This window comes from Danio rerio, chromosome 25 (assembly GCF_049306965.1).
Source record: "Danio rerio strain Tuebingen ecotype United States chromosome 25, GRCz12tu, whole genome shotgun sequence".
Taxonomy (NCBI): Eukaryota; Metazoa; Chordata; class Actinopteri; order Cypriniformes; family Danionidae; genus Danio; species Danio rerio.
Genome location: NC_133200.1, coordinates 26,454,833 through 26,467,402, shown reverse-complemented (window position 1 = coordinate 26,467,402; position 12,570 = coordinate 26,454,833). Strand labels below are relative to the sequence as shown.

General features: G+C 43.0%; 1 protein-coding gene and 4 non-coding genes across 5 annotated transcripts; all 5 read left to right on the top strand.

Annotated features, from left to right (window-relative positions):
• Positions 1–89: 89 nt before the first annotated feature.
• Positions 90–163, top strand: trnai-aau (transfer RNA isoleucine (anticodon AAU)). Its single transcript has one exon. It is a non-coding gene; the product is annotated as a tRNA-Ile (tRNA).
• Positions 164–251: 88 nt separating this feature from the next.
• On the top strand, positions 252–324 carry trnaf-gaa (transfer RNA phenylalanine (anticodon GAA)). The gene has a single exon. It is a non-coding gene; the product is annotated as a tRNA-Phe (tRNA).
• Positions 325–2,253: 1,929 nt separating this feature from the next.
• On the top strand, positions 2,254–2,327 carry trnai-aau (transfer RNA isoleucine (anticodon AAU)). The gene has a single exon. It is a non-coding gene; the product is annotated as a tRNA-Ile (tRNA).
• Positions 2,328–2,415: 88 nt separating this feature from the next.
• On the top strand, positions 2,416–2,488 carry trnaf-gaa (transfer RNA phenylalanine (anticodon GAA)). Its single transcript has one exon. It is a non-coding gene; the product is annotated as a tRNA-Phe (tRNA).
• Positions 2,489–6,357: 3,869 nt separating this feature from the next.
• Positions 6,358–11,727, top strand: LOC141380985 (uncharacterized). Its single transcript, XM_073943198.1, has 7 exons — positions 6,358–7,755; positions 7,837–8,164; positions 8,243–9,044; positions 9,284–9,490; positions 9,627–9,979; positions 10,057–10,562; positions 10,647–11,727. Exons 1-7 carry the CDS (start codon positions 7,508–7,510, stop codon positions 11,695–11,697), a joined length of 3,495 nt encoding a protein of 1,164 aa, XP_073799299.1. The 5' UTR covers positions 6,358–7,507; the 3' UTR covers positions 11,698–11,727.
• The last annotated feature ends 843 nt before the right edge of the window (positions 11,728–12,570 follow it).

The following is a 12,570-nucleotide window of genomic DNA, read 5'->3' as shown; positions in this document are numbered from 1 at the left end:
TGAGGAGTCCTGCATGCCGAATGACGAGTTATCCCTAAATCACTCCACATTGGCAGTGCCCTGGATTTCTATGTTAGTGTGCAGAAAGTGGCCGGTTAGCTCAGCTGGTTAGAGCGTGGTGCTAATAACGCCAAGGTCGCTGGTTCGATACCCGTACTGGCCAAACTTTTACCCTCCTGTGCCTCAGACGCATTCAAGAGCTCTGCTAGGTCTCACCGACATCCATGCTGCAGAGCAGTTGAGACAAGACAGCCGAAATAGCTCAGTTGGGACAGCGTTAGACTGAAGATCTAAAGGTCCCTGGTTCAATCCCGGGTTTCGGCAAAGCAGCGTTGACGTTCAGTTTTTGGCATGAGGGTCAGGGAACCGAAAGTCACTCAAAAAGCCTAGCTGCTTCACACTTAAGTCCACCTGCTTCCACTTGACCAAAACGCCATCTTCCTCCCAGACGGTCACGTCGCTTCTGGTGATGATTCCAATGGCCTAATCGACAGCAATCTTCAATATGTTTAGCGCTTTGATGTCCCACTGCGGACACGCCATTGACTAAAAGAAAACTGTGACTTGATAGGGCTTCTGAAGGGTTGCAATGATAATCACTAGACAGGAACCGGCAAAGCTGACGTAAGAAGTTTCACTATAAAGTCTTAAAGGGTCACGAAACACCAAAACACATTTTTTGAGCTGTTGACAGTCGTATATGTGTCCCACACTGCTAAAAACACTATTAGGACACCTATATTTCACTAAAAAGTGTAAATTGGTTGTTATTGCGTTATTTCAAGCAAATTCGTACTTCCTGTTTGAAACGAATTTTTGAAGCTGCGTCACGGTCATGACATAATAGCGTGTATTCCAGCGTGCAGACTGGACGTCTGTGCCAGAGTGAGTCTTATTACGTCTTACAGTGTGATGCATTAATGCATGAGTAAGGCTTGGGTCAAACCAATCAGCGCGCTCTATTGTGCAACTTCATTAATATTCATTAGCGTCACCGTGTTAACGCCACAGAGACGCCACGTTGTGTTGGCAAAACAAGCGTGAAGTGTTGTTTTATAGTTTGCTGCCATTAAGTTTCGTTTTCATTTTCTCTCTGTGAGAGCTCAGCTGGTTCACGTGTGGATTAACAGTGTACGCGACGCTCGACAACAATAACTTACGTGTCTAAGGAGGAACATTGTTTACCTGAGAGCTGTTCTCATCTGCAAACGCTGAAATCCGGATTCGCTTGTAACGTTAGTCTCCTCTTCATAAAGACGCGGCTCTAGTTGCTGGTGATTGTCCTGTCTCTACAGATTTGGTAAGTGAGCGACCAGTGCTCTTTGTTTATTCAGTTTGTTGGTATCGAATTAAGTTAACTATTGCACTGAGTGCAAACATAGCACGGCATTTTGTGACCGGAATAACACACGCGGCTTTCTGACGCTACCTGCCGAGAGCATCTAAGTTTCCGGGAAATGCAGAGTTTTTTTTTTCTCTCATTCGCCGTGCGGTATCAAACATTGCATGAAAAAATAGACGCTTAGAGCAGATCCTCGAATCAAATATCGCGTTTGTCGCGAGGGGCATGAATTAATTCCCTGAATGAAAGAGCCAAACTGCTGTTAAAGTCCAACATTTAATAATTTGGCAAATAATTCGACTACAGATGTCCATGTAGGTGAAACACCATCACTTTCTCATGTGTGTGTATTTTGACTGAAACTCGCGCGTGCCCAAATAGACACTCCCACACCATCCCACTTTAGTTCCTCCGACACTCCCCCCTAAACAGAGCTGGACACGCCCACTTTTCTGACTTTTTCCAAAGTAGAGGTGTGAAAACACCCTGCTGAAACGAGGGGGTTTCATGACCCTTTAAGGTGCAACCAGGTATGCAATGAAAGCCAGTGTGAAAGGCATGAAAACAGATGCGGAGATTCATGTGGAGAATGCGGGCATCGATCCCGCTACCTCTCGCATGCTAAGCAAGCGCTCTACCATTTGAGCTAATTCCCCTCGCTGGAAAAAAATTTGGCTATTTTTGACGTAATCAAAAAAGAAAAAAAAGACCACATCTGCTCTGCGGTGGCCCCTTTGCCCTGCTTGATATTTATTCGTCAAATTGCTTGGAATAGCATGCTTTTTTCTAAAGGTCCTACCCGGTCCTGCTCCAGGGAACGTGTGAGGAGTCCTGCATGCCGAATGACGAGTTATCCCTAAATCACTCCACATTGGCAGTGCCCTGGATTTCTATGTTAGTGTGCCAAAAGTGGCCGGTTAGCTCAGCTGGTTAGAGCGTGGTGCTAATAACGCTAAGGTCGCGGGTTCGATACCCGTACTGGCCAAACTTTTACCCTCCTGTGCCTCAGACGCATTCAAGAGCTCTGCTAGGTCTCACCGACATCCATGCTGCAGAGCAGTTGAGCCAAGACAGCCGAAATAGCTCAGTTGGGAGAGCGTTAGACTGAAGATCTAAAGGTCCCTGGTTCAATCCCGGGTTTCGGCAAAGCAGCGTTGACGTTCAGTTTTTGGCATGAGGGTCAGGGAACCGAAAGTCACTCAAAAAGCCTAGCTGCTTCACACTTAAGTCCACCTGCTTCCACTTGACCAAAACGCCATCTTCCTCCCAGACGGTCACGTCGCTTCTGGTGATGATTCCAATGGCCTAATCGACAGCAATCTTCAATATGTTTAGCGCTTGGATGTCCCACTGCGGACACGCCATTGACTTAAAGAAAACTGTGACTTGATAGGGCTTCTGAAGGGTTGCAATGATAATCACTAGACAGGAACCGGCAAAGCTGACGTAAGAAGTTTCACTATAAAGTCTTAAAGGGTCACGAAACACCAAAACACATTTTTTGAGCTGTTGACAGTCGTATATGTGTCCCACACTGCTAAAAACACTATTAGGACACCTATATTTCACTAAAAAGTGTAAATTGGTTGTTATTGCGTTATTTCAAGCAAATTCGTACTTCCTGTTTGAAACGAATTTTTGAAGCTGCGTCACGGTCATGACATAATAGCGTGTATTCCAGCGTGCAGACTGGACGTCTGTGCCAGAGTGAGTCTTATTACGTCTTACAGTGTGATGCATTAATGCATGAGTAAGGCTTGGGTCAAACCAATCAGCGCGCTCTATTGTGCAACTTCATTAATATTCATTAGCGTCACCGTGTTAACGCCACAGAGACGCCACGTTGTGTTGGCAAAACAAGCGTGAAGTGTTGTTTTATAGTTTGCTGCCATTAAGTTTCGTTTTCATTTTCTCTCTGTGAGAGCTCAGCTGGTTCACGTGTGGATTAACAGTGTACGCGACGCTCGACAACAATAACTTACGTGTCTAAGGAGGAACATTGTTTACCTGAGAGCTGTTCTCATCTGCAAACGCTGAAATCCGGATTCGCTTGTAACGTTAGTCTCCTCTTCATAAAGACGCGGCTCTAGTTGCTGGTGATTGTCCTGTCTCTACAGATTTGGTAAGTGAGCGACCAGTGCTCTTTGTTTATTCAGTTTGTTGGTATCGAATTAAGTTAACTATTGCACTGAGTGCAAACATAGCACGGCATTTTGTGACCGGAATAACACACGCGGCTTTCTGACGCTACCTGCCGAGAGCATCTAAGTTTCCGGGAAATGCAGAGTTTTTTTTTTCTCTCATTCGCCGTGCGGTATCAAACATTGCATGAAAAAATACACGCTTAGAGCAGATCCTCGAATCAAATATCGCGTTTGTCGCGAGGGGCATGAATTAATTCCCTGATTGAAAGAGCCAAACTGCTGTTAAAGTCCAACATTTAATAATTTGGCAAATAATTCGACTACAGATGTCCATGTAGGTTAAACACCATCACTTTCTCATGTGTGTGTATTTTGACTGAAACTCGCGCGTGCCCAAATAGACACTCCCACACCATCCCACTTTAGTTCCTCCGACACTCCCCCCTAAACAGAGCTGGACACGCCCACTTTTCTGACTTTTTCCAAAGTAGAGGTGTGAAAACACCCTGCTGAAACGAGGGGGTTTCATGGCCCTTTAAGGTGCAACCAGGTATGCAATGAAAGCCAGTGTGAAAGGCATGAAAACAGAAGCGGAGATTCATGTGGAGAATGCGGGCATCGATCCCGCTACCTCTCGCTTGCGCCTGCAGCATCCCGTCTACAGAGCCAAAGTAAGCCCAAAGTAAGCCCACATGAGCCAATCACGTCTCACCTCGGTGGCTTACTTTTGACCAATAGAGTTTAACCCCTGTGGCTTACTTTTGACCAATCACGTTTGTCTTTGCGCTGACGTCATTTCGACCAATCGCGTTTCACTTCAGTGGCTTACTTTTGACCAATCGCATTTCTTTTTGCTGTGACGTATGTTTGACCAATCGCGTTTCTCCTCGATGGCTTACTTTTGACCAATCACACGACGCTTTTATTATAATCGTCATCTTTGAATCAGGTAAGCCAGATGTAACACTACTTTATTATTAGTTTATTATTAGTTTATTATACTGTGTGTATTTCTGTTAAATAATAAGTTACAATCGACAGCAAGTTAACGTTATGGCAGATGTTTTCTTCATAACTTGTAAAACGGTAATGTTTCCCATGATAAATACAGAGCAAATGTCGCTCGTGATCAGAAAAGGTGGAATCATCGCCATTTGGTTAAATGATTAAACAAAATGTTCTGATATTTGTTTAGAATAATAATGCCCCCATTCGACCTAGCAATATTGGGCCCTATAATCGCGGTGTACACTCTAAAAAGTTAACGTTACTGTACTTAAATGTACAGTTACAGTTACTTATAATGTAATTGCATGAAATATAGAGTTAAACAGTTTTTTCTTAAACATTTAATTTAGCAAATAATTCTATAATTTTAAAATAATTCTATTTTAGGTAAAACAAAGTTATATTTATAAAGACGACTGCACAAACTTTAAAAACATTTGAGTTTAACACTTGTTTATGACAATATATGATATATATTTAGTAATTAGATTGTATTGTATTTTATAAATCTATTGTAAAAATATTATAAGCATATATTGTATTTTGTTTATTTTATTACTTGTGTTTTCAGATATATTACGCAACAGAATAGTTATATTAAATAGCTGAAGTACAAACATTTTATTTATAAAAGTCATAATGTAAAGACTTAAGAGTTTAATGTGTATATTATAACTTAATGTTTTAATTTCTGTTGTTTCTCATTTATTTATATGGATTTTAAGTTGTACTACCATGCATATATTAGGCATATGTGTAGAAAATTCACCAGAAGTCCATTTTATGGTCATGGTCATATTTACTACTGCAATAATATGGATTATCTACCTTGTTAAATTATTGTTTCACACTTAATGTAAATGTATCTTTCTGATTGCTCTAGGTAATGTTCTCTCTAATGTTTTTTTTTTTTTTTTTCAGAAAAATGTATGCATACCCGATTTTCCGCCGCCAATCAGCGACATCAAGCAGACTCCTCTTGGGGCCATCTGCAGAGGCAGAGCGCCTTGTAAGCAGGGAGTCTGGAAGGGCCAAACCCAAGGAAGAGGTGCTGGCAGAGGCCACTGCTTTCGTCAGCAGCAATGGTGGAGACTCCAGTGACCAGTTTTTAGTTCTGGCTCACTGCAAGATTCAGTTTGGCAAGTACCAGGGCCAAAGATTTAGATGGCTCCTAGAGCATGCTCTGGGGTATGCGGTGTACCTGGTGCTTAGCATTTCTGATGAGAAGCTGCAGACAACACCCTTGTCAGAAAACAAACACCTGTTTCTTCAGTACACTTCCTCCATCAGGGAGATTGCAGAAGAAGTAGAGAAGTACCAGAGGAAACAGGAAATGCAAGCAGAAGCCAGGGCAAAAGGAGATACAGGGTGCTTGATGGTGGAGTTTGGTGACTTTAAGGGCCGGTCCATGAAAGATGTGTTTGAGGACCAGAGCAAGGAGGCCCAAGCCCTCATCAGGTACCTGGTTAAGGCAGATGCCAGGCCAAAAACCAACATGGCACTTTTCAAGACGTATGTCCTGAAAAGACTGGCTTCTGCTGCTGCCTCTGCACCTCCACCTGCAGCATCCAGTGTCTCTTCACCTCTACCTGCAGCATCCAGTGTCCCTGCTCCTCCACCTGCAGCCATCCAAACAGGTGAACAGCAGACTGCCACTGTGAAATCGCTGTTGGCAAGGGGCAAGCACTTGTCTCCTTCACAGCTGGCAAAAAAACTGATGTCACCTGTTAAACCCTGTAAGTAGGAGAGTGAATACTGAGCATGATACAGAATTATCCCAACAGCAGTTATATATGTGTTTATTTATTGTTATGTCAAACTTTCTGTTTCCAGATCCAAAACTGCAGTCCACTGTATCTCCTCCTACAGCAGAACCCCCAGCCAAACGTATGGCCCAAAGGCAGCTTTTTACTACTGGTAAGTAAGCACCATCGTATTGTACATTTGGCTGTGTGTATTTTTCACAGTAATATTTTTAAGATTTATGCTCCAGGCACTTCCAGATCCACAGCTGAAGATGATGAAGAACTGGTGTTTGCTGCATCACAATGTGAAGCACAGCTCTTTGCAGGTGTGGCACACGACACAAATGAAAATGTTATAACAATATTTTGTAAAAACACACTAAGTATTTTTTTTTTACAAAAAATAATGAATCAAATTTTTATCTACAGTACAGAGTTGTCACATCATGCCTCAAGCGGGATGCATTCTTTGAGTGCACTTCTTCAAAACCTTAAGGATGTTCAAAGGTTTCAGTGTATTTATTTGCGTTTCCGAACTAATCATTATTGAACATTCATCAGATAACTTTTCCACGTCGCTTGCTCTTCATTACTCACTCTCTTAGATGGTGGTGATTCATTGCTGTCATTATCAGCTGAGCAGTTTTTCCTTACTGTATCTGTGTGCATGCTTCATGTCTTTGTGCTTCAATAATTTATACTAATCATGCCTCATTTTACTTACTCCATTTCATATGATTCTCATTCGCAGAGAATTGTGTTAATTCCATATCCCTTTCATCAATAAAGTGCACACTAATTTCTTTGCTTCCTAACAGTACCATTCTCTTAACTTGTATTTCTAAGTATACCCATATTAATAATAATACTTATACAAAACTATTGCTTCACTGGCTGTTCATGGGCATAATTTGTAGCACCTTACTATCAAAAGCAACAGTCATCATAATATTGTTAACCATAAATTGTTTGTTACTATTCACTCAGAGGCCTGTGCCAATCCGTCTCCATCAGCGGAAACAGCAAAAACACCAGATCTTCAACATCATCAGCCACCAGTTGAGCTTCCTGTTCACTGGAAAGATCAGCTTCCCCCTTTCCAGCATGAGTGGATCCGGAACACGGTATTTAAAACAAACTTAAAAACCGGCAAGCCAGAGCTAGTGTCCCAGCTGAAGCTTTGGTGGTATCCTCCCCAGCCCCCTCTAATTAACACGCAGCCACCTGCCTCTCCTGACCTCTTCTTCTGCTGACCACTTTTTCTGTGGATGCCGCTGAAGATGTGGTTGTTTCCACTTGTCTGTGTTCGCCTAAGCTGTGGTAAGCACAGACTAACAGCTGCTGGAATTTACCGCACGGTGCGCAAGGTCCTCGACATCGACGGCTGGTACGACCTTGCCACTGAGTATCTGGAGTGCAAGCGGTGCAAAAAGAAGTATCCTGCCTGGTCCGAGGACATCTTAGGACAGCTGGATATTGGCCACCGTAGTCAGTTCCCAGCTTTGCTGACATACAGGTAATTCATAATGCCAATATTTTAATTGTGTTAATTTTTAGCAAACAAAGCATTTCCCTGATTATAATGTTGTTTCCTTAGATACTCATGTGACAACCGGGTAGTTAGGATGATGAGGGAGAGGACACTGGGCAACAGTGTGACTCAGCTTTTCAAAAAGCTGATGGAGCAACACAGTGAGGCATGGACACAGCGAGTCTTGCAGTACCTGACTGCCTGTGAACCATTCACAAGGTCCTCCCTTGTGCAACCTCCTGTGTTTGCTGAGCCTCCCCTCTTACCTGCCATACCCAAACCTAAGTGGCTGTTAGCCGTCTATGCCAGGGATGTTCTGGGGCGACTGCACGAGGTCAAGGCCAAAATCACCTCCGTCTTTGGCTGTGTTCTAAAGATGGACTCCACAAAAAAGGTATGTTTATATCCAGACATTTGCCAGATATGGATATGTGTGCGTACATATTTAACACAGTTTTATTTTTCCTAATAGATCACAAAGAAACTTGCAGGTGCTGCTGCGGGAACAGCTGCCTGGTGCACTAATGTGGGGAACGAACACGGTCAAGTCCTTGTCTCTGTGCTGTCAGCTGCCGAGGGTCATGGACTGGACCCAATGGCGGCCGGGCTGATGAAGCGTTACCGGGAGGCAGGAGAGGCAGCCCCGAAAGTAATGTACGTGGACAGAGATTGCTGCAGTCAGCACGGCCAGTCTCCGGTGAAGATCATGTTTCGGGAGTGGGATGAGCTTGAAGTGCGCCTTGACATCTGGCATTTTATGCGCCGGTTTGCTGCAGGTGTCACGACAGAAGCTCATCCGCTCTACGGGATCTTCATGGCACGTCTGTCCACGTGCATCTTTCAGTGGGATCCAGAAGATGTGGCCGCTCTTCGCCAGGCAAAGGAAGGTGAGCTGGCGGCAAAAAAGACTGGCCACATTTCACAAACGGCTCTCAGTGCTCGCATAAACCGGAGGGAGCTAGCACTGCACTGCCGTAGGAGGACCAGAGGTGTGGAGGAGACCACCTGTCTGATTGGAAAGCTGTTGGACCATTTTGACAGCGAGCATGGGAAGGACACTCTGGGTGTTGCTCTGCTGGACCACGAACGGATCCAGCAGATATGGAAGGAACAGCAGAAGCATATACAGTGCATTCAAGACCCAGAGAACTTTCCACTGTACATGAAGACAGGGACACTGAAGAAAGGCAGTGTGGAGCTGTGTTGTTACAGGTGTGCCCGTGGCTCTACATCTTTGGAGTCCTTCCACCTCCACCTAAACCGTTTTATTCCAGGTATTACATACATTTGGATTGTTTTATTTTGTAAAACATATAAGCACTGTGATAACTTCCATTGCTTTAATGTAACATTATTAAACATTTAAGTAACATTTGTGATGTTATCAGCATTGACAAAGCTGTCTTGCCTGACAAGTAACTCTGTTTATAATGACAATAATTTTAATGTTAGTACATAACCTAATAACATGTTAATTAATTCTTCACATATTTTTAACCATTTTAATTTCCAGGGACCAGTGCCAGTGATGCGCATTTTCAGGCCTATCTCCTTGAGGGCTTGATGCGCTGGAATGATGACCGGATGGAAAGCACCATAAAAGGAGCATCCTCCATACGGTCATATGGCAGTGCCATGAGAGAGGCTGTGGACAGGCTTAGCCGAGCAGTCTTAGGGAAGCCCTGGGATAACCGTTATCACCCTCCTGGAGCATATACAGGCAAGAAATTCATTAACTAGTTGTTATATAAGTGATTTATTAAGCTTTAATGTACTTCACAAAATGTTTATCTAAATATTTACTTTATTATTAGTTTTATTTAATATATGTTTTTTTTATTGTTTTATTCTTTAAGGTGAATTGCTGGGAATAGAGTACCTTTACAGCCAGACCGGCAAAACCCTGACTCCGGTGCTCCAGAACCCAGAGGAGGAAGACAGGCTGGTGGAGGAAGTAGATGACGAGGATCTACAAGATGAGGGGTTTGAGGAGGAGATCATGGAGGACATCACAGTTCCAGTGCTGTATGAGGATGACCCCTGCCGTGATCTCAGAAACAGCCCCTCATCTTCGCCTCTGCCTCAGTCCCTAGCATCACTGGCTAAGCCGTCCACATCAGCTGGTGGAGAAGGACAGCTTCCTAGCCGAGCCCCCTCAGTGCCGTCACAGCCATCCGACTCTGGAGACAGTCTCTCTGTTGAGGCTCAGGTAAGATACATTAAGAACTTAATTTGATTTAGTCTTTTTTTATTCCACATATACTAAATTTATTCTGTATTTATCAGGGAGTAGTCATTGGACCTGATGGCATTGCTGGGTGGGACAAGGTCCAGGATCTGGCTGCTTATTTGGTAGGTCTTCGTGAGGCTCCTTACCTCACTGACCTGCAGGTGACAGAGGCCATCCAGCTGTGGACAGCTCTCCTGGATGTTGATAAACAGCGCATCAACTACCAGCCTCGACATCAGCCTCAGCTGACGCATGGGCGCTTTAAGGCACCAAAGCGCTCCGGAGTCACTCCAGGTGTGGAGAGCGTCAAACGTTGTCTGATTGGACATCCTGGGGGTCCAGCACAGTGGCCTAGCACCAGCCGCTTGGTTGAGGCCATTTGTACAAAGCTGTGTGCCGTACACAAGTCCACTTCCAAGAAGGCTGGTGTTCGCACCCCCAGGTGGTCTAAAATACTGACAGATTACCACCACATCCGGGATCTGGTGCTTGGCAGTCGCAGGCTAATGGATGAAACAGTGATCCAGCTTTTTGAGCTAAACCAGAAGACGCTCATTCAGTGGTAAGCAAAGCACATTATTTTCTTTAAATTACCTGAATATTTCTAAATTAATATATATGAATAATACATATCATTTATTATCAGGTTTCAACGGAGGCAAAAGGATCAGGAAATGAGTGTACTCACTCAGGGACTGACTCCACTTAATCCAATTGCTGTGGCAGATACGCAGCTTCCTTTGCCGAGGGAAAAATTGGACGAGGCACCGTCAACATCAGGCCCCAAACACCAGTTTGTTTTTCCTCCAAATAAAGAAGGACAGGCACCTCTTCTTCGACCTGGACGAAAGTCTGCTTCAGCAACCACCACAGTTTGCTCTTTCCTGCCAGATGCCACCACGGTGTGCTCCTTCCCACCGGCCCCCACGACGGTATGCCCCATCGCGCCAACCCCCACCACAGTCTGCCACATTGCACCGGCCCCTACCATGGTGTGCCCCGTCACACCGACCTTCACCACAGTGCGCCCCATCTCGCCAGCCTCCACCACAGTGTGCCCCATCATACCAGCCTCCACCACAGTGCGCCCTATTGCGCCGGCCCCCACCACAGTGCGCACCATTGTGTCTGCCCCCACCACGGTATGCTCCTTTCCACCGGCCCCCAGCACGGTGTGCCCCATTGCACCACCCCCCACAGCACCAGGTGTTGTGAAGCCCATTTCAGGACCTGGATCATTGTTTGGCACACTTGTTTTTAACCCAGACATGAGTGTGTCAATGGTGATTCCATCATTTGCTGCACCAACATCCAGTGCAGTCCCAGCTTCACCTGCACCTGCTGTTGCTCCACCTGCACCTGCTGTTCCTCCACCTGCACCTGCTCCACCTGCACCTGCTGTTCCTCCACCTGCACCTGCTCCACCTGCGCCTGCTGTTCCTGTGTCCCGTTACACCCAGAGGAACAGGCGCAGACGGGAACAGGAGAAGGAAAGTGGAGTCCACAAAAGGAAGTATGTGCGTGCGGTTACTTTTAATGTTTGCAGCAAATGTGGGCAACCCAAGACTAAGGAGTTTGGCCATAGCCGATTTGGTAATGCCACATTTTGTCTGCAAACTTCAAATGGCAAATCCTTAGAGGACTGGTTGGCAGAACAGCGCCAGCAAAATAAAGGACAAACTCCAGCTCCAGAATAAAGTACAAATTGCTGTATATATATTTGTAAATGTTACATGGGTACTCTCTCTTTCCCTCATTTAATTAAATTTTTGTGTGTTAATATGTAGCCTTTTAAAGTAGCACTTTATAGACTTTATAGACTTTTATATTACATAGGCCCACTCTTATTTTGTCTTGTGTGTACTTATTTAAAATTTGTGTGCATTTTATGTAAAAATATATTTATATTTCTTAAAAAAATAACATTTTATACATTGCTTAAAAACTATATTTTATATATTACGTGCCCCCACTCTTTCATTTTATTATTTATTCATATTATTGTTTAATATATTGTGTGTATAAAAATAAATATATATAGAGAGTATTGTTTTTATATATTGTGTATAATAAATAAATATATTTAAATATAGTATTGTTTTAATATATTATATGTGCATAATAAATAAATATATATTGTATTGTTTTTATTTATTGTATATTATATAGTTTATATATTAAGATATGTTTTTATTTAGTTTTTTTACATTGTTTTACAATTTATATATATTTGTATTCATTTTGATAAACCATTTTGCATATTACTTGTTTTTGTGTGCATTCATTTAAAGTTATTATTACATAAAGAAATATAAAATAAAAAAAAAAAAAAATATATATATATATATATATATATATATATATATATATATATTTATAAATACATATATATATATATATATATATATATAATACTTATATATACATAAGCATGCATAAATATGTTTAATTGAAACATTTTCATTCGTTTTTAATTAACGTAATAAGCTTTTTAAGAACAATATCCACATAATAGTAATATCAATATAATTGCCTGTGTTACGTCAGTAAAATTTCAACAAGAGCGCAGC

What these genes read in the sequence shown, in the direction of transcription:
- LOC141380985 (XM_073943198.1), top strand. Translation starts at nt 7,508, where the DNA reads ATGCCGCTGAAGATGTGGTTGTTTCCACTTGTCTGTGTTCGCCTAAGC. An exon ending in AGATGGACTCCACAAAAAAG is followed by an intron (nt 8,165 to 8,242) that starts GTATGTTTATAT and finishes TTTTCCTAATAG; the next exon opens with ATCACAAAGAAACTTGCAGG. An exon ending in CCTAAACCGTTTTATTCCAG is followed by an intron (nt 9,045 to 9,283) that starts GTATTACATACA and finishes TTTAATTTCCAG; the next exon opens with GGACCAGTGCCAGTGATGCG.